General features: G+C 41.8%; 3 protein-coding genes across 4 annotated transcripts in view; all 3 read right to left on the minus strand.

Moving 5' to 3' along the window:
- Window positions 1-3,949, minus strand: part of AMPD1 (adenosine monophosphate deaminase 1) — a 31,646-nt gene extending 27,697 nt beyond the window's left edge. Inside the window, exons 1-2 of the mRNA XM_077767820.1 lie at window positions 3,836-3,949; window positions 3,187-3,324 (exon numbers count right to left, since the gene is read on the minus strand). Coding sequence (XP_077623946.1) covers window positions 3,187-3,324; window positions 3,836-3,949 — 252 coding nt within the window. The remainder of the gene's footprint in view (window positions 1-3,186; window positions 3,325-3,835) is intronic.
- NRAS (NRAS proto-oncogene, GTPase) lies at window positions 1,576-18,088 on the minus strand. Of its 2 annotated transcripts, XM_077767060.1 has the most exons (7): window positions 17,972-18,087; window positions 17,348-17,475; window positions 14,953-15,131; window positions 12,581-12,740; window positions 11,727-11,849; window positions 11,078-11,120; window positions 7,557-10,967 (listed from the first exon to the last, which is right to left on the minus strand). In XM_077767060.1, exons 2-5 carry the CDS (start codon window positions 17,456-17,458, stop codon window positions 11,730-11,732), a joined length of 570 nt encoding a protein of 189 aa, XP_077623186.1. In that variant the 5' UTR covers window positions 17,459-17,475; window positions 17,972-18,087; the 3' UTR covers window positions 7,557-10,967; window positions 11,078-11,120; window positions 11,727-11,729. The 2 variants fall into 2 exon arrangements, with proteins under 2 accessions (XP_077623188.1, XP_077623186.1); XM_077767062.1 differs by lacking the exons at window positions 7,557-10,967; window positions 11,078-11,120 and adding an exon at window positions 1,576-4,423 and having other exon boundaries at window positions 17,972-18,088.
- An 86-nt stretch (window positions 18,089-18,174) lies between these two features.
- The window catches only part of CSDE1 (cold shock domain containing E1), a 38,715-nt gene continuing 35,801 nt past the window's right edge, over window positions 18,175-21,088 (minus strand). Inside the window, exons 18-20 of the mRNA XM_077767076.1 lie at window positions 20,931-21,088; window positions 19,863-19,995; window positions 18,175-19,488 (exon numbers count right to left, since the gene is read on the minus strand). Coding sequence (XP_077623202.1) covers window positions 19,441-19,488; window positions 19,863-19,995; window positions 20,931-21,088 — 339 coding nt within the window. The 3' untranslated portion in view covers window positions 18,175-19,440. The remainder of the gene's footprint in view (window positions 19,489-19,862; window positions 19,996-20,930) is intronic.

Below are 21,088 nucleotides of genomic sequence, written 5' to 3' on the forward strand. Positions count from 1 at the left end.
CAGACCATGGTGGGATGATGATCTGACAGGTATGGGAAGAGAGAGGGAAGGAAGGGGGATGAGTTGAAGGAGACTCAGTTTATAGTCTGACAAAGTCTTGGTCAGGACAACAGGGAGTCCCTAGCAAGGAATGCCCATTTGAGGAATCCTGTAGGGAGAAAATTGGCCCAACTCTAGTATCCTCAGGATGTTCAGTCACTGCCGGTGAGGTAGGGAGGGTGGGTACTGAGCATGGCTTCAGGGTTGCAAACGAAATGTTTATAGCAGTTGGAAGCTTCAGCCAGCTCCTCAGGACAAGTTCAAGAAGGTGTTGTCCCAGCTCTGTGGCCGCCACACTGTTAGGGAGGTTTTAGAGGAGTCAGAGGAGCGGAGGAGGTTTTATGGCTGCGAGTCAAAGAGTGGATGGGAGGTGAGGAGATGGAGACCCTTCTTTCCTAATGATGTCAGAGTTGGAAGGAGAAAAAATAGAATGATAGGTAGAGGGGACTGGGGTCAAGGGAACATATGTATAGATGGAGGAATATCAACATGAAGAACCTCAGAGAAAGGAGAGGGGTTTTCCCTTCGAGTCTGGAGTGGAGAAGGGAGAAGAAGAATGCAGAGAGAGAGACATTTTGAGATGTGGGGATAGTCTTGAGGGTATTAAAGCCCTGTGTTATTTTTAATATTCCCAATTCACCAAGTAAATGAGTTCATGAATATAAAGTTGTTAGCACGTAGAGATCTCTGGACAAAAGTTGGGTAGATGTAAGTAATGAGGAAGAGAAGAACAAAATTTTTTTATAAATTTTCTAAATGTTTTATTTATTTTTGAGAGAGAGAGAGGCAGTGTGAGAAGGGGAAGGTAAGAGAGAGAGGGAGACACAGAACCTGAAGACAGGCTCCAGGCTCTGAGCTGTCAGCACAGAGCCCGACGTGGGGCTTAACCCCAGGAACTGTGAGATCGTGACCTGAGCTGAAGTTGGACTCTTCACCGACTGAGCCACCCAGGCGCCCCGAACACATTTTAAGTCTTCACTATCCTGTTAAAAATGAAAAGATCTTAAGAGACCTGTCTTTTGGGGAATTCCACCTGATGCAACTTTGAAAAGTACGATTCCTTATACTATGAGGAATTTCTAAAATAGCATATATTCTAACATGTAGTGTTTTTTGTAAATCATTTACATTGTGTTTCTGTTTCCCATACAGTTTTGAAGTGAATTTGATATAAAAAAAGAACCAGTTTCTTGATAAGACTCAATGTTCAATATATGGGGGAACAGACTCAGTATATGGTGTGAAAGTATAAGATTTTAGTCTTTAGGGAAGGGAATTTGGCAATATATTTACCAAAAAGCCTTAAAAAGTATGCTTATTCTGGGGCGCCTGGGTGGCTCAGTCGGTTAAGTGTTCAACTTTGGCTCAGGTCATGATCTCATGGTTCGTGGGTTCAAGCCCCGCATTGGGCTCTGTGCTGATAGCCAGCTCAGAACCTGGAGCCTGTTTCATTTTCTGTGTCTCCCTCTTTCTCTGACCCTCCCCTGCTCACGCTGTCTCTCTCTCTCAGAAATAAATGATACATTAAAAAAAATATTTTAAAAAGTATACTTATTTTATTGATACAACAATTTCATTTTTTATGACTTTGTTTTAAGGAAGTTCTTATACAAGTACCCAAAATTGTATTTCAAAAATGTTAATTGTGGCCAAACCGTTGTAAGAGCCAAAAAGTAGGAACAACTGATAGGTCTGCACTAGAATATTGATGAAAGTGTGGTGGGATCATCACAAAATAACTTAGTAATTAACTTAGGGATGTGAATGAATACATAGTAACATAGGAAACGTTTCAAAATCTTAAGCGAGAAAACATGCTACAAAGATGAATACCTGGTATACTCTTGTTTGTGTAAACAAATGAAAGGTATTTAATTTAAATATCACTATAAACATTGAAAAACCGCCTGGGCAACTTACATTTGTGTCCGGTCTGGGTAGCGGGGTGATGGCGATTGTTTACTTTTTTCTTTTGGCTTATTTCCATTTTCTACCATGAGCAAGTATTAGTTATATCATAAGAAAAATAAACCCTGAATTTAAAGGAAAATGAAAGAAAACAAATCTGGCTCCTGTCATCACCTACAGCCTTTAAGGGAAAGCCCTCAGAAGTTTCCTTCAGTGAGACAGGTTTCTAACTACTCATGTTTTCTGTGATTAATCTTGCTTTTCTTCAAGCATCAATATATAAGATAAACTAGTCTTATTTAATTCTAGGTTTTGCTTCAGTTTTTAGCAAAAAAAATGTTATGTTGTTTTCTTTAAAAACGTTCTATGTTTTTTATTTAAAAATTTTTTAATGTTTGTTTATTTTTGAGAGAGAGAGTACGAGTAGGGGAGGGGCAGAGAGAGAGGGAGACACAGAATGTGAAGCAGCTCCACGCTCTGAGCTGCCAGCAAAGCCTGACGCAGGGCTTGAACGCATGAACCACGAGATCATGACCTGAGTTGACGTCAGAGGCTAAACCAACTGAGCCACCCTGGCGTCCCCACCCTTTTTTTTAACATTTATTTTACTTAATTTATTTTTATTTATTATTATTGTTTTCTTTTAAAAATTGTTAATGTGAGGGAGAAAATTGAGAGGTGCCTGGGTGGCTTGGTTTGTTAAGCGTCCAGCTCCTGCTTTTGGCTCAGGTCATGATCTCAGGGGTTTGTGAGATGGAGCCCCACTTCGGGCTCTGTGCTGGCAGCATAGAGCTTGCTTAGGATTCTCTCTCTCCCTCTCTCTGCCCCTCCACTGCTTGCTTGTGCTCCATCTCTCTCTTAAGATAAATAAATAAATATTAAAATAAATAAATAAACATTAAAAATTTTCTTTAACTGTTAATGTGAGTATTTCAGCTACATTATGAACTACATTAGTTGAAGCCAACCTGGGAACTGATCATCATTTAGAATATTATTCCGATGTAAAACATCCAGAGTTCCAAATAAAAAATTTACAAACATTTTTAAAAGGGGGAGGTCTCATATTTCATTGAGGTAGAGAGATCTGTAACCGGAGTCTGACCAGACAGGAGGTGACAGACACCTAGGGAGTCAGCTACCCACAGATAGCTTCTCTGGCCCAGCAAGCCCTTCAGTCCTGCGGTGGGGGGCCCCTTCCCTGCTGTGGAACCTGCTCCCGTGCCTGCCGGTTCCCACCTGCCTCGCGTGCCCTCGGTCACCCGGGCTCAGAGTTCCCAAAGCCGCCTCTGGGGCTCCCGGTTGCCTTTCAGGATCAGTTTCACCTCCTTTCATGCCCTCAGTGGGAGCAGTTGGGGGTTCCTTACAGCTTCTGGTCTGGGAATAGAAGTCTTCTGCAGCAGCGACTGTGGACTGTTTGGTTACCCTGTTTGTTAGTGGGATGGAAACGTTAGTTTATACCTAAGTAGTCAGTTTTAGTTCGGAGTGTAACCAAAGCTGTGGAATTTCAAGGTGTTTTACTGGGTTCAGGCTCATCTTCCATAACAGTTTCCCACACACGCCTAAAAATAAAGTCAAATGTGTAAGACTCATCCTTTTCCATGAGACAAGCCGGACTATTTCCTGTCCCTTGAGTGGAACTGAGATTCAGCAATTTGCTTTTAACAAAACAATCCACCCTTAACGGCAATAGGCGTTCTGCCGGAAGTGAGGGGGAGGCGTGCCTATAGGGTCTGAGCGACGTGATTGTGCTGAGTACCGCTCCAAGTAGCTTTTTTCCCCCTTAAACATATATTGGTTCCTTTAATTTTCACAATGGTCTTTGGAGGAACTCTTGTTGCCTCCGCTTGACAGTTGAAGAAATTTAGACACAAAGAGGTTGACTTGCCCAAAGGCTCAAAGCGAGTGAGTCGTAGGTGGAAGCGCAGGTATTCCGGCTCCGAGTGGGGGCTGTCAACCACTGTGTTACTTCCTGCCTCCCAACTTGGTTGTCAACGACCATGACCGTACCTAGAGAGACTGGGGTCTGGACTAGACACGACGATATGACCTAGTGATTCCCTGCTTGATAACAGGTGGTTGTATTAGTAGATTGGTGACATCAAGTGGTATTTAAACGTTTTCTTACGAAATCTTCAAACGAAATCTTGAATGAAAGCCCCAAATGGAAAAAGGGACGGAAGTGGACTGCTTCAGTGAAAGCAGGGGGACACAGGAGGAAGGGCAGGCCTCCACCCACTTGGGCTTTCCCAGAAGTCTTCTTTAGGAGACTGGAAGGGCTTGGAGAAGCGTTTGAAAACTACAAAGTGGGAGTGCCTGGGTGGCTCAGGCGGTTGAGCACCGGGCTCTTGGTTTCGGCTCTGGTCATGATCTCACCATTACTGTTTGTAGGTTCGAGCCCCAAGTGGGGCTTTGTGCTGACGGTGCAGAGTCTGCTTCAGATTCCTGTCTCCACTCCTCCTCTTGCTTGCCCTCCCTCAAAAATAAACAAACATTAAACAAGTAATAATAAGTAAACTACTAAGTAAATCAGGGCGCCTGGGTGGCTCAGTCGGTTAAGCGTCTGGCTCCAGCTCAGGTCATGATCTCACGGTTTGAGTTTGAGCCCCACATCGGGCTGTGTGCTGACAGCCCAGAGTCCTCTTTGGATCCTTTGTCCCCCACTATGTCTGCCCCTCCCCCCGACTGCGTGCTTGTGCCCTCAAAAGTAAATGAACGTTAAAAAAAGAAAAAAAGAAAGAAAACTTCTAAGTGAATCAAAAAGAGCATGGGATCTAAAATCAGGAGACCGGGGCTCAAATCAAAATAAATCCACCTATTTTTAGGGGATTCAGGTTTTTCACCTGTAAAATGGAGACCATTCATATATCACCCTTGTTCTTGAGGACTGAATGAGATGAGGTCTGTGAGAGCACTTTGAACTTGCAAAGCAATATACAGTTTCCGTTTCTACAGAGATTTGACTTAAAAAGGAGAGCCCCAAGGGGCAATGAGGCATGAGACGGTTTCTGGTGCATCTTGGGTACCCCTGAGCATTCTCAGACCAGGAAGGAGTCAGAGAAATTGGAAAAGCTGGGTAGAGTCTTTAAAACGATTACCAAATTCTAACTAAGAAACCTTGTTTTAGTGATTCTCAATAGGATATGAAAGATGAACAAGGAAACAATGCCTATTTTGCTCGTTGCTGAATGTCCAGAGCAGCAGGGTACCCAGGCGCAATAGTAGGTATTCAATAAAAACTTGCTAAATGAATTAGGAAGGGAAGTCATAAGGAAAATTTAGTGAGCCAGCAAACGTTAGGGCATGTGGCTCTCACAGTGGGACCCAGATGTGGTTCTCTGAGAGGACATGTCACACCAGATACAGAATGATGGCATGCCACAGGCACAGACCTTGTTAATTTTAGTTCCTATGCTGTTCTAGAGTTTCGTTTTGGACTTTAATTACTAAATGTCAGACTCCTCAAATTCACAGGCAAAACAAGCATAAATTTATGAGAGTTCTCGATCTAATTTTGGAGATGTCTTTAAACTTCATTCCATTGATTAGAAAAAAAGAACCTATCAGGGAGACTGGGTCTCAGTTGTAAATGTGGAGAATCAATTTGTACCAGGATGTTTTAAAATACTGTACAATTTTTCTTTTCAGACTTGAAAATTCTATGAAACTTGCACATCTGTAGCTCCAATACAAAGGGCCAGCAGTGCCAACTTTATCATGTTCACAAAAGCCATTCTAGATTTCTTTTCCTAACTCGGATAGTATTTCAGACTCCTAAAGGCTCTAGGAGGCACCTGCTCGGTTCCAACCACATTCTCCCCCATCAAGGCAGTTGGGCTGGAAGCCACCTCTATCTTTAGAAACATTTAAGATCATGTTAACTCCCCACATTGGGTAAGTGCTCGTTCTCTTTCTATATGCCTGTAAATGGAGGGTACACTGTATTCATACTACTATTTTCAGAAGAGACTAAGCTCATGCTTTTAAATTGAAAAAGGACATGCAGGTCAGTAAACTATTTAGGTGCAAGTGTGAAGTAAATTGCGAATATAAATTCTCCAGATAAGAATGATCAATTCATGAGGTTTACATCTAGTTCCTGAATCAGAAACTTTTAATGCTCATTTTGGCTCTGAAAGGGGGATTTGTTTCCTGTACTTCATGTTCCCAGAGTTCCAGTTTTCTTCGACTGACCACATTTCATTGGCCAAACTTACCCTTACAGCAATTCGAAGCACACTCTTCCCACCTGGATACTGGACATTGATCCTAGAATCATGACAGGCATTGGGGACTCTCTGAAATGTCTTGGTTTTGCAAAGTGGCCACTAGCCTGGCCTCTTGACCCCTTTATGTGGATATAAATAACTCCTGTAACTATGTTATCCTTTTAATGACCTTCAGTATTGCTGGTTCTAGGGCAGAAATCTTAACAGAGCAGAGATCCACAGGAGGTCTCTGCATATTCCACACAAACAAGCTTCTTTGGCTACTTTTTCATCATTTATCTCTTTGTAGCTTCATCCTACCAAACAGAATTAGCAGCCATCAGCAGAATCCAGAAAATAACCATTTCTACTTTCCTTTCTCAGTTACCAAGGGATCAAATATTAGCAAAAATTAAATGACTGTAGGCACAGGGTGTAAAGGCTTTGATACACAAAGCCCATAATTTTGTTTTTCACTTACATTTTATATTTTAAAATGTTTATGTCCTAGTATTTCTGTCTAGAAAACATTTTGTCATTTAAACTTGTTTTCCTCAAGTTTAATTCAGCCAACTATCAAGATCCCTCCTTCTCCCCCCCACTTTTAAGGAAAAGTGAAAGTAAAAACGAGGTCTTTGGTAGAATAAGCCAAGAATCTTACAATCACAGTATTTCAATGTTAGGTGGAAAATTCTAGGTGTGACGTTTTTTGTTTTTTTTTTTTTTTATAACTACATCTCCCTAATTAGGGTTGGGAAACCTGAAATGTGCGAATTCAACTTTCCTATTTTGCAAATGAAGAAACTATGGGCCAAGGTAGCAAAGTTACAGTTGGAAGCCACGTTCCTGGGCTCCTGGGACTATGTTCTAATGATACCAAGACTGGTAGGCAGACTGTGCGCTAAATGTGAAAACAGGAAAAAGTATTTCCAAAGATAGTTGCAAGCACCTCATGTTAATACGTTAAGGTCTCACAGAGAGCTTTGGATCATGGCGATGAACAACCCCCGCCCCCCAAGGTAATAGTTTAAAAGCAAGGCTTTGACGTATCTTACACGAAGATAAAATGAGGAACTCAGATCTTTGAACACTGTCCAAATGTCACACCGAAAAGTCTAAAAGTAGGGGCGACTGGGTGGCTGAGTCGATTAAGCATGTGACTCTTGATTTCAGTTGAGGTCATGATCTCACCAGTTCGTGAGTTCGAGCCTTGCATGGGGCTCGACACCGGGCAGCCTGCTCGGTGTTCTGTCTCCCTCTCTCTCTGCCCCTCCCCTGCACACTCTCTCTCTGTCTCTCTCAAAATGAATAGAAATAAAATTGATTTAAAAAAACAACTAAATCTACAATTAACTTTCAATAAAGGCACTTGAGTAGAAAAAAGAATTAGGACTAAGCAAAGAACTTCCAGTTTTTATTTTTTAAACATTTAACAAGAAAAACATTCAACCAAATTTTTAAAAATTAGGATGGATTAATTTACAATAAAATAGTCAACTTAAAATACCAGCCCCTTAATTTAGGGCCAAGGAGGCCAATAGGTCTGTTTAAACAGCAGAATTGCACAATTGGTATTTTTACCTATATCCGATGGCACAGAAATATAAAAGTCATACAACTTTCATTGAAATCCTCCCCTCCCTCCAGAGTAGAATTCATCCAGTTACTTCTTAGGTCAGTACTCAGGCCTTTAAAAACCCCCCAGTTATATTCTGAAACCTACCTATAACTACTCTGATAACGAGAACACGTTGAAAACAATTCTTAACAGAAACGCCTTAAAGACCATTTTGTGGCCCGTAAGACTGATTAAAGAAACAGCAAAGATGAAACAAAACGTACAAGAATTATAGTCCCTTGCTTACAGAAACCACCTACAGAAAATCTTTTCCCTAATTAATTATCCTTGCTTCTTATAACTTATTAGCGGAGATGAATTACAAGAAGCAGAATGCACCATTTTTTGGTTCTTGGTTGTAGCTGCCAGCTTGAGAGTTCATGACTGTAAATGTAAAAGCAAAACGTGACTGTGTTCGCAAGTTCTGGAATGGGAAAAAACCAAAATATCTCTTAAAAGGGTCCTCCATCCTTGCTTTCAAGTCAGACGAAAAATTCACAGCAGTTTAAGGGATGATGAAAGACTAAGCATGGGCCCACTAAAACACATACTGAGAATAATCTTAGCTATTACACTAAAGTGAAGACCGTAGGAAGTAGGGTATTATATTACCAAGTAACATTCTAGAATAAGCTGCTGGAGCAAATACAGCACTTGACAGTTTCATTCACAGACCAGGCACGGTAGCCTTCAGATAGAACATCGGATTTTCACACTCCTGGGCGTGCGACCCTTAAAACACAAACACACATAAAGTAGTACGTAACTCATGACAGCTGGCCAGGCACTTTACTTGGGGGGAAGAGACTTTTCAGATTTTGAGGTAAACTAGCACTGTTTTCAGCAATCGCAAACAAATTCTCAACAGCCACACTTTCACACCCACCGAAGCTACTCAGCATTTAACTGTAAGTCTGTCACTCTATTGTGCCAAAATTCACGCGTATGTGTAACTTCTTAACAAGCTATTAAAAGACCATCTTCAAGTCTGAATTTTGGCCGTTTGGACACTTCTGTGCTTAGAACACACTTGGAAAAACTGTAAGGTACATCCATATAAGGGCTAAAATGAGTATCTTTTTCCTTAAACTTGGGTCAGACTGTCAGTCCTATGGACGAGAAGAGGAGGAAGGGGTGGAAGATGATGACGATGACGACCACTGGGGTGACAGGACTCAATCAACCCTCAGGAAAGCCACACATCAATGTTCCAAAAGGAGCAGAGACAAGCCTCGGGCTTCCTGTTTGCAGCTGCTGTGAAAGCCCTCAAAATCAGCACTAGGGACACACTCTCTGGGCTTCTTCCCCTCCTCTGAACTCACTTAGAGACAACGTGGAGTCTCCTTAAATGAAGACGGAGGACCTCAGAAAGTATTTACACATCAGAAGACCAAACAGAGAGTGGCCATTTTGGAACTAATCTCTTATCAAAAGCTATCCAAGTCTCGTTTTCATTGGAATTACCAGGAAATTACCTACAAATGGAAAAGCCGTACCTCCAAACCCTCCCAACTAACAATGAATTCAACTGTCCATTCCCTTCTCAAACAGCAATTTCAATAGAAAGGCTACTTCTTTTCTGAACAAACTCATCAGCTTATTATCTGGGATGCACAGACTAATTCATCAGCGTCCGGTTTTAAACCCTTTCAAAGAACATCATGAATAAAGAAAATTTAAAAAATGTTGATCTGAGGCATCCTCGTTCTCAAAATACTGAGAAAAAAATATTGGCTTTAATTCAGTTTCCACATGGCTAAAAAATAGTCTAGAGATTTTATTTATAAAAACTTCTAAGCTGCCCTTCACGATGGCCGGATTTTCCAGTCACGGTAAAGGATTTGTGCTAACTGACCTCTTCTTTCCTTGCGGGACTAACAGTTCTCATCTGGCAAAACTACTAGCTGGAGTTTACTGGTGCAATGAGCAAACGTGGGAGAAAATCTCCCTCTGTGATGCTAAGCGGCTTACTCAAGCTTTGAAATCGTGACCCTGGTCTGTCAGCACCAGGCTTTACTCAACTGAAATAACAAGCCGCCACTGAGGTGGGTTGAGAAGGGGAATGAGGGCAGTTAAAATACACATCAATGAAGTATGATACGCAGTGAAAATGTCTGCTGATACATCTAAAGCTTGAAAATCATTGATCATAGCTGTTAAATAAAATGCCATTAAACTTACGATTTCGAACACCTGCAAACGTAAAGCTTTCAGATATGACCTAAATTTAGAGATGAATGGAAGTTCATGATCAGTAAGCTAGAAGAAACAAATTGCATATATTTTGTAAGTGGTAACCTACCCCCCTGCCCCCCGCCCCACAGTACAGATTAGGTAAAAACTAAGTGGAGTTATTCGTAATTGTTTCCAGTTTCATCTTTCTCTTGAAAGAGACCCAACTCAGGTCCCTGGAGATCCAACTTCACACACGTAAGACGTGGCATCTGCTAGCACATGGGTAGATCTTTCCCTCCAAGGTAGATGGATCATAGATGTATCTCAGACATTCGTTTTCACGTATAATGGTTTTGAGAGACATCTATTCCACCGAAGTATTATAAAGCAAATCTACAAACCACTTCTAGGAAAAAGGCACTTTGCTGCAAAAGTTAGATTTAATTACGTGAAAGCTGAGAACACTAGGGTAGACCGACTCCAGAGTCAGAATTCACGTTTGTATCCAGGAATGCAGAGTGGATGCCCATTTACAGAATATAGCCAGCAACATTACAAACAAACCGAATGGCAAACGTAACTCTATTCTCAGCAAAACAGTAACTTATAACATTTCTCCAAAAACCAACATAGTTCCAAGTTTTACAGTAAAAAAAAAAAAAAAAAAAAAAAAAAAGTCACCAGCAGTTGCTACTTTAGAGCTCAAGACATTGTGCCCTACAGAATTTCATGTCTACAGTTTGGTTCTCTGTTCCAGAGCGTGAATTACTTTTCAGATGAAGAACTATGGGAGACCTGTGTGTGTGCTGGCGGAGATGGGGTGGAGGGGTGACGAGAGGTTCATTTCTCTGGTCAGACAACCAAGTGAGGAGGTAGTTATTCGGAGAGCTTCTCAGAGAGAGAATAATGTACTGATCTGCTGAGAGTTGGGGAATAGCAGGAGCTTCTCTGTGAAACTGAAGATATGGCAACAGGAATACTTCTCCTCCAGGGAAGTCAGGGCCAGGGTGTCAGTGCAGCTAAAATAAAGACAGACTCTGTATAAATGGCACGTAGAGATTCTAAGAAAAACAAGGCTAAAAACAATCGACACGAACAAGAATACATTTCACTTCCAAGCTTGTCCTACCTTGAAAGTGGCTCTTTTCTGATGCTAGAACTTTAAAAGTTATCTGTAGGAAGAGAACACACACCATGTCATTGTGATCTAGGTTTTTTTTTTTAATGTTTTATTTATTTCTGAGAGAGAGAGAGACAGACAGACAGACACCGCGTGAGCAGGGGAGGGTAAGAGAGAGAGAGAGACACAGAATCTGAAACAGGCTCCAGGCACTGAGCTAGTTGTCAACACAGAGCCCGACACGGGGCTCAAACCCACGAACCATGAGATCATGACCTGAGCTGAAGTCGGACGCTCAAGCAACTGAGCCACCCAAGCGTCTCTATAATCTAGTTTTGATGTTGTGATTCTTCAAATTCCTAATCAGTGCAAGAATATGGAACTTCCCATTCCATATTTCATTTCATAACATTGTCTTCTAGTTTCTACTGTTACTGGAAGTATAATGATGCCTATAAAATACTTAAATGCTTCAAAAGCAGCTTCGACTTTGGTAACTCTCCAAAAGGGTACTGTAAGGAAAGTATGTTACAGCTGTGAGCAAGCAGGGACTCTCAGATAAATAGCAACACAGAAAAAATAACAGCAACCTCCTCCAAACTGCCCGCTGTTAAATAATAAAATGTAGGATTCTGCTGTCAAGAGGCCACATGCTCACCTGTTACATCACCACGCACGGCAACCCCATACAACCTTGAGTCCCATCGTCACTGCTGTTGAGTTTCTTCATTCGGTACTGACGTATTTCTCTTACCAGCGTGTAAAAGGCATCTTCAACGCCCTATAAAAGAAAATGATAAAGGCGGCCTAATAGACACAATCCAAGTAGTAAACTCTCATTTGTACTTCTTGAGGACACCAAATTTAGCATTTTTTACTGAATCACATCAACAGACCTGAGCTATACAAATGGCAAATTTTGCAAAAATTATACTCAAGCACAGGTAAATGGGTAACGTGGGACATACAGAATGACAGATCTAAAGATTCCATTCAGGAGAGCAAAAGCCCCAAACGCTGGTTGGTGTTGATGGTGGAAGGTCTAACGTTTGTAACTATCTTTAATCAGGGGTCTTCATTTTAGTTAAGACTTGTGCATATTAATGTGGGAGGAAAATGATACACCAAAATATTAATCAGTTCATTTTGGGTTGAAGCTAATGATTAAGAGGGAGCCTGGGTGGCTCAGTCAGTAAAGCATCCGACTAAAGGCTCAGGTCATGATCTCATGGTTGGTGAGTTTGAGCCCTGTGTCGGGCTCTGTGTTGACAGCTCAGAACCTGGAGCCTGCTTCAGATTCTGTGTCTCCCTCTCTCTCTGCCCCTCCCCTGCTCAAGCTGTTTCTCTCTCTCTCAAAAATAAATGAAAACATTAAACAAATTAAAAAATAAACTAATGAATAAAAAACAGTATTAAATTCCATAACAACAAAGAATGCAGATCATTATCTCTGGCAATCAAACTCTTGTGCCTTAAACGAATGCTTGCCAGACGCTCAAAGCCTGGCTGTACCTGTCTGGTCTTGGCTGAGGTTTCAATGAATGGAATCCCATAACTCTTGGCCAGCTCGTGGGCTTGTTTTGTGTCGACGGTTCTTGTTGGCAAATCACACTTGTTTCCTACTAGCACCATAGGGACATCATCTGAGTCTTTTACTCGCTTAATCTGTTCCCTAAAAAAAAAAAAAAAAAAGGAATAGGTTCTCATTACTTAAGGGTAAGTTTTTGGGAAGGAAGGAACAGATAGAAAAACAACAAATTTTATCTAGCCCTCTTAGCTGCTAGTATTGATCTAGTACTGAGTCCCCCCTCCCCCCGCATGAATTCTAAAAGACCATGCGTAATGATGGCCTGGCTTAGACACAGCAGCCCTAAGGCTGCCGAGTACTGGTCCACCTTCCGCTGGGCATGGACACCTGTTCTATCTCGCCGCACACCCATTAGGCTCCTTCATTCTCCACAGAGCTTGGCTCTGATTTAACCGGCAACCTGAAATCACCCTCTAGATTAAGATCTCAAGTATAAAAAGTAAAGCTTACTGCCTCAAAATAACTTTTTCAAGTTTCCTTGAAAGTAACAGTATCTAATGAAAGTCTATCCACTTCTCTAGATGGGTGATGCCCAAACATTTTCTTCAAGCGATACGATCACTGGAAGTCTAAGATATAAAATAGAAAACACCAGAACCCCCAACTTACAACACCCCCTTCAGAGGCAGTAACGCATACCACAGCAGCGTGGGAACTACTGCTCTAGATCCTCTTGACCAGCACTGTCCAATACAACTTTTCATGATGAAGGAAACGTTCTCTACCTGTACTGCCCAACTATACCCACCGATCACGTGTAGCTGTTGAACACCTGAGAAGTCAGCTGTTTTGTGGCCAAGGAACTGATCTTTCAATTATATTTAACTTTCCTTAATTGAAATAATCACATAATGTTGTAGCTACCACACTGCACAGCATTGCTCCAGACTCTACCCTTGGGTTACAAACAAAGTCATATACCTAAAATTCCTTACACTGGCTGTCTGCAGAACTGACCTTTGGTGTAATGGCAGTGGGCTACTTTAAAGGATAATATAAGACAAGACAGCCTAAAAGGAAAAACGACTTCTAGAAACTCGATATTAGATGCTTGCCAAGTACTGGACATTTTATTATGTACTGCTATTACTTCCAGACAGCAAATGGAAAGTAGAGCAGGTTTAAGCAGAAAAGACCCCCACCAAACTCAGTTTTGGACTAGTTGGTTTCTGGGCTGCCTGGGTGGCTCAGTCAGTTAAGCGTCTGACTCTTGATTTCAGCTCAGGTTCTGAGACTGAGCCCTGCACTAGGGCTCTATGCTGGGGGTGGAGCCTGCTTGAGACTGCCTTTCTCTTCCTCTGCCCCTCCTCTTCTTCCACTCAAAGAAAGGAAAGAAGGAAGGAAGGAGGAATGAAGAAAAGAGAAGAGAGGAAGAAAAGAGAAGAGAGGTAAAAAAGAGAAAGAAAAAGACTGAATGAACCACTCTCCCTACTAAGTGACTTTTCTGGGCTAGTCTGTTCCCACCAGCAGACATCTTCATATGGATGGAGCATGATAAGCCAAGAGTCCAGGCTGTAGAGAGAACACTCGTACATTTACTGTGTGCTAGGCACTTTTCTGGGTGATTAACACATTATATTAACCTGTTTAATTTTCTAAACAACTCTTGGTAGGTACTATTACCTCCATATTATAGATATGAAGAAATATTTGGTAGTTTGCCCCGAAGTCTCAAGGCTAGTAGATGATGAAGCCAAGTTTCAACCTGTCACGTTACTCTGCTCAAGGAACATGGAGCTAAGAAAAAGGAGCCCTGGGTTTCTGGTCCTGGCTCTGCTACCAATAACAACCATGACTCTAAAAACCTAACAAAACATCTTCTGAACTCTATTTCTGATTCTGTAAAACAAGAAGGTTGTACTAGAATTTTTTATGGTCTGACTGAGCTTTGCAACTTTATGGTTCTTTCCAGAAAGACCACCTTTCATCTTTCTTTACTCCCCGTTCATTTTTTCTGAGCATTTTCTCCCTTATGTACTGATGACTGTTTCTCAGAGGTGTTTTTGTCTCTGAAATTCCATTGGGATCTCTACCACCACCTCTGGTCCTGAATCATCCCATTAGGAGGCTTCATTTTAAGTATTATCACACATTGTGGCCACAGTGCATTATATAAAAATAAATCGCAATATTAACTTCCAGTTATGACCCCAGATCCTCAGTGTTAAACAACCTCGAACCAACTCTCTTTATAATTAAAAATGCTATCTTTCCGGGTGTGGCATCTTCACCCCCTCCCAAAGCTTCAGGACACACTTATCGATTGTCCTTTCAGAATAAAAAATGGTCCTAGTACCTGTAAAGGTTAATATCTGCAAACGATTTGCTATTATTGATGGCAAATACACAGAGGAAGCCTTCGCCTGTCCTCATGTATTGGTCCCTCATGGCACTGTATTCCTCTTGACCGGCTGTATCCAGTATGTCCAACAGACAGGTTTCACCGTCTATAACCACCTGTTTTCGGTAAGAATCCTGGGGGTGCGGAGGGTGGGAGACGGCAAGGAGAGAGGAAGATTTCATTTTTATTAGATACCACAGGGAACGTAATGCTATTGCCAAAGTCAGATAAGCTCCTACCTAAGTTTATTTCCATCTCTCTGGTTTGTACCTCAAACTCCTAATTCAGAATCACAAACAGAAAGTACTTAATGTCACTCTAGGAAAAAGGCCTACACGCCTGAAGAAAGGAAAACGTGGTTACACTGTTCCTGGAAAAGATGAAAAAAACTTGGTAATTCAAAAGACAGCTATGCAGCAGCTAGCCTAAAGATTAGGTCCAGTGTTCTTTTACTAAGGTATAAACTGGACTTTTCTTGTTTATCGCACATTTAAACTATAAACATACTTCCACCAATTACCCAGGCGCTGGACACCGTATCGTGCATGTTTATGACTAAACACACAGATACTTTTTCTTTCAGACAAGATAAACACAAATATATCTTTCTTATCATTAGTGGATTCTTACCTTTGGAAAATATTCCTGAATAAAATTTCTAAAGATTCCAAACCAGGGGCAGTAAAACCTTGGATTGCAAGTAACTTGTTCTGTGAGTCTTCCTCAAGACGAGTAAACATTTCTACTAACCTTTAACTTGATAAACTAGCGAGGTCTTGCAATACAAGCAGTACGTGACGCTGAATGTCACATGATCACAACTGAGGCAATGGTTCTTGAAATTCGTTTTGATACACAAGTGCTTTCGATTACAAATATAATTCCAGAACGAAGCAACCTCGCAAACCAAGGTTTTACTGTATATAGTTATAATTCCTCAAAAAGACAGACATGCATAGAATATATACATGGCTTCAATTTGCCTCTAAAGCAAAAATCTTACTTGTATTATTTAATGCTTATATTTTGAGAACTCTGTTCAAAGAAAACCACCCATCACACCTGGTAAAGATCCAGCTCCAGGTACAAATGCGAGCTGGTTTCGCAGTTCATTCATTGATCAGTGCCTCTGTAACTCGACTTCACTGCGGGACTGTAACATACTTTCAAATTAACATAAAATTCACACCGCCAAAGCTCGCTTGAAGTACGAAATATAAGTGTAGGAGTGTTCCGAGGAAATGAGCAAAATTAAAACTCTAAAAGTAGATTTGAGTCCAACTAATTTAGGATAACAGAAGTCAGAGAGAAACGGTTATTTCCTGGCAGGGAGGGGGTGTACTAACTGGAAAGGGACGTGGGAGAACTCTCTGGAGTACTGGAAACAGTCTATATTTCTGAGCGGTGGTTATAGAAGTACTTTAAATACAAATTTTAAGTCACTAGGCTGTAGATACATTTGTGAATTTTACTGTATGTACATTACCCTTCAAAAACTAAAACTCGGAAAAATATTAAAAGGTTCTAACTATTAACACTAAAGCTGTTAAGCTTCAATAAAATTTTGCTCAGGACTTAATGACTAATTTTTAATAATGGCTATGTTAGCTTCCATTAAACACTCAGCTGCGGGGGGGGAGGGGAGATCAGGGCGTGGATTAAAATAAAACAATCTCTAGGCAGATATTTCTAAATTGAATAAAATTACAAAGCCTTTTATTTAAAAGACCTCAGATGCCATTTATTCAAGCCAATCTATAACACAGGCTCACACAAAAAAGGTAAACGTACTGATTTTTCTCAACATCCCTGGGTGTGATAGGCAGGGCATGTTTATGGTAATTTAATAAATGAGGAAAACGAGGCTCAGAGAGTTTAAGTGTTTTGTTCAATATACATAACTAAATAAACTACAAACGGGGACTGAAAGAAAGCTAGGTAGTGACTCAAAATCTCATGTTCTTTCCACTCGAGCCGTCTCAGCAGCTTCAACTTTTAATGAAAACTGCAGAATATCTAGATCTCTGAACCCTTTATCTCCATCCTATTCCTCGGTCACTCTTCCTGCCGCCTGTTTCTTTTTAGCAGAGCTGTCATACAGGCGTTCCAGATGCAACAGTTTACTGAACTGTTGACCTGCCTACGTTTTAGAAAATCGTTAGCAGCTAATAAAAATGAACCCTTCTCCGCAAACCTGGAAAGCTTTATCGTACTGCCGAACGCAGTACCCAAAATAACTTTTACTTCCGTCTCCTGGTTAATTCCTTTGGCTAAACAGCAAGCTAAAGGATGAGGGTAAGGGTGAGCCAGAAGCCAGAGGCAGGGTCGGCGCCCCACCGCTGGGCCTCACCTCTATGGTGGGATCATATTCATCTACAAAGTGGTTCTGGATCAGCTGGATTGTCAGTGCGCTTTTCCCAACACCACCTGCTCCAACCACCACCAGTTTGTACTCAGTCATTTCACAGCAGCAAGAACCTGCGGGAGAGCGGCAGTGAGGGTTAACCGGCGAGTCACAAGTACAGAACCTCAAAGCTTTCTATAATCAATAGGAAGTTAAAGCCGGTTTGAAGTGTGTGGGCTCCGTCCACGTGACCCTGCACTTGGCCCGCGAAGGGATTTCAGGAGCGCAAAGCCACGGGACGGTTACTGCGGGCCTCGGACGCCGGCCCGTCTCCTGGCGGCCCCCACCCTTCTGTATTTTTCAACAGTCCTCGGGCCCCGCCCTCTGCCTAAGGTAAAGGAACCCCCTTCCTATTCCTCCCAAGTCTTCTGGGCTCCGGGGGAGCAGCCTCCCGGCCATCTCCTCGTCCTCCTCCCCCGCCTGTCTTCGAAGATCTCCCCCGCAGGGCTCAAAACGAAGGACCCCCGCCCAAAGGCCTTTGTCTCCAGCCCGCAGATTCCGCTCGGTTCCTGGCAACGGCGAGACGCCGGTTCGTTGCAGACACGAGCGCTACGCACCACAGAGCCTTACCTCAAGCGTCGCGGCCTCCACTTCCAACTGATGTGGGACAACTGGAGAAAGTGCTGGAGACCCCGGAACCGCCATGAACAGCCCCCACTAGGGAGCGGCACTTCCGGCCCCGCCCGCTACGTAATCAGTCGGCGCCCGGGGCGCCCGAGTCCCCGCCCCGGCCACGTGGGCCCCCCCCCCGGGAGNATGAAAGCGCTAGGTGCTAGAGTCTCAAAAATCAGTAAAACTTTATTCGCTTCCATTCTTTCGCCATTAACAGAAAACTGGAGAAAGCAAAAATGTTTTGTGTTTACAAAGATAAACGGCCTCTTTACCCAGAGAAGATCAAAACCTCAAACGACAACGGGGAAGATAAAAGCGCCCTCCCCCACATCCCCTGAGCTGCCCTTGTCCTCTTAGACAAAGCCTTCAGTCCACTGACCAGGGACCCTGGATGTGGCCAATTCAAGATGAGGGCCAAGAAATCAGACCAATCCATTCCCGTGATACAAAGTCGAACAGAAGCTACACCAAGGGTCAAGTGCCTGTATTTCACAGGACACAGGAACCAGGCGGCTACTTATAAAAAAAACAAGATTCATTTCAGGCACAACTTTTTTATTTTTTTTTGTTTTGTTTTGTTTTAAATCAGTAAAAGAAACTGGGTCCTAGAAGCTGCAGTGATCTAAGCAGCAGCAAGTTTGTGCATTCGTCTTTTTTTTTTTGTTTTTGTTTAAATACGATTAAATTACCACACTGCTGGCACACCTCATTTGCATGAAATTCTGCACCATACATACTAATTGTAGTAACGTTACCCCCCTCCCCAATCCCAGGAAAAAAAAAACTACTCTGGAAGATAATTTTCACTGAAATCTAACCGAACTTCGTTAAGTGGACTGTGACAAGATTATAAATGATATGAAAAATAACATTTTAACATTTGGCCATCAACTTAAGGAAATAGTTTGCCTATACAAATTTTTGTAATTTTTAATATAGTCTACCCTCATATGGTCCTCAGAATTAAAGCATAATGAACAGGAAAGAAAAGGAAAAGAACGCAACTGAGTGCTAAGGCAGAACATCTTGCCAGATATTAATGAAGGTAGAGTATATGCTAAATACCAAGTGCAGAATTTCATAGGGCCAACAAGATTAACAGTCTATATTTTTCACTTACACAGGCGAAGTGGATTTTGCAATTACCAGTTGCGTTAAATGCACCAAATAAAGCTCCTAAAATTGATACTATAAGGCGCCACCTTAAGTTTTCCAGGCTGCAACTGTGCATAATTTTAAAATGGTTTTCTTAAATTTATTTATTTTTTTTAAACATAACACAAGGAAGGTGTTAAAACTGGTGTAATAGCTCAATAGAATAAGTATTCCAGATTTTGGGAGGGATGAAGAGGGAGATATTCAGAACCCTTCACCAAAATCCCCCCAACTTGATCATAGTGGATTAATGATGTGCTTTGTGGATGTGGTTAGTCAATGACACCAGCTTGGCGAATCTTTCTTTCTGCACCAAATCCCTGTGAAGAAGTAAAATTACAGTTAATGAATACAAAAGCACTACTTTTAATCATCATAACCACCACCACTTTTTTCCCAGAAGAGGAAGTCCCTAATAAGCCCTCCTGATCTACTTATTACCTGGATTATGTTCAAAGGATCAGGAAGACCAAGAAATGTGCTGCTTACTGTGAGCCACAATCCTTACTGTTAGGGGCTGAAACAATGTGTATGGAGTTTTATTAACTAGCCATAAGCATACTAAATACTGAAAAAAGAATACTCAAGTTCCCCTGCTTCATTAAGCTCCGAGCTGTGCTGAGATAGGACCTTGACAGGCACGTTGTTTGTCAGCTGCCCTCACCTACCCCAAAATCTTGTAATGCCCTCCTACCATTGAGTTATCTGGTCCCCTTGGCTGACGAAGAACCATTAGGCGAGGAGCACTGGCATCATCCAGGGTGATGTTCTTCAAGCGATTGACCAACCTATCAGGTCGCGGAGCTGCAACAGCCTTGGGGCCCTCGCTGTAATGAAGTCAAGAGGTGAGAAGCAGTAACTCTTGGTGGGAAGAAAGCAAGTACTTGCAGAGAAGTATGTTTTCTATCTAACTACCCAAATGACTCAGTTTTAATGAGGAGATTCTTGCCTCATCATCTGGCCAGCTAGCTAGCAAGACAGGACAGACAAGTTTGTTTCTATTTTGATTCCTAACTCAAGGTCCATCCCTGTGGAGGGACTGGAGAATCACTTGGCTGAGGGTCATCCCTGGACTGGTCTGCAACTAGAAAAACCTGTTCCACAGACATACAAGACAAGGTAGTATGATATGAAAAAGCTTAGAAAAATTAAATATAAAATATTTCAAGAGACTCCCAGCTCCTCTCATGGTAATGTTACAGATTTAAAAATTTTTAAAAAGCACAGAGACAGCATGGCTAAACTATAGTTAGAATTTTAAGCAACATATAGTTTAATGGAAGAAAAAGCTAAGCAGAATCCTTGAAGGACTAGATAACCTTATTATTTTTAAGTTCTATTACATAGAATGTACCCAATTAATGTTTCACTAGGCCAGATTTTTAAGACTAAAATTTAGACAATGAGGACTAGAGGTAAAAAAGACCCAGGAGGGGTGTCTCGGTGGCTCAGTTGGTTAAGGGTCAGACTTCGGCTCAGCTCATGATCTCATGGTTGGAGTATGAGCTCTGCACCGGGCTCTCTGCAGTCAGCACACAGAGAGCCTCAGCCTCCCTCTATGTCCTTCCCCCACTTGTACCCTTTCAAAAAACCAAACATATTAAAAAAAAAAAAAAAAAAGTACACAGGAAAGATCAAGAAATAGCCAAAAAGTGGCAAGATAAAAAGAGCAGTAATGAAAAGTGAAAAACTGTGATAAACCAGAGTTTATGCAAGTTTAAAGACAGTCCAGGGAATTTACCAATTCAACAATAAAACTCACCAGACTCGCCACACATTACAAGCACTGCACTTGCCAGTGCGCTGATTAAGAATCACTGAGAATTCCACCTCATCTCCAGCCTGTAGCTCAATGCCATCTTGAACTTCTTTCACATGGAAAAAGAGCTTCTTGCTATCTCCTACTTTATTGTTAATGAA

The sequence above is a fragment of the Crocuta crocuta genome, unplaced genomic scaffold (assembly GCF_008692635.1).
Source record: "Crocuta crocuta isolate KB4526 unplaced genomic scaffold, BGI_CrCroc_1.0 scaffold180, whole genome shotgun sequence".
NCBI classification, from domain to species: domain Eukaryota; kingdom Metazoa; phylum Chordata; class Mammalia; order Carnivora; family Hyaenidae; genus Crocuta; species Crocuta crocuta.

Bases quoted from the DNA above. Each gene is read 5' to 3' on its own strand.
- NRAS (XM_077767062.1), bottom strand. From the start codon at position 17,458: ATGACTGAGTACAAACTGGTGGTGGTTGGAGCAGGTGGTGTTGGGAAA. The intron at 15,132-17,347 runs GTGAGGCCCAGC...CCGCACCCCCAG, and splicing joins AATATGATCCCACCATAGAG to GATTCTTACCGAAAACAGGT. The intron at 11,850-12,580 runs GTACAGCCAGGC...TTTCTTTTATAG, and splicing joins CCTCAGCCAAGACCAGACAG to GGCGTTGAAGATGCCTTTTA.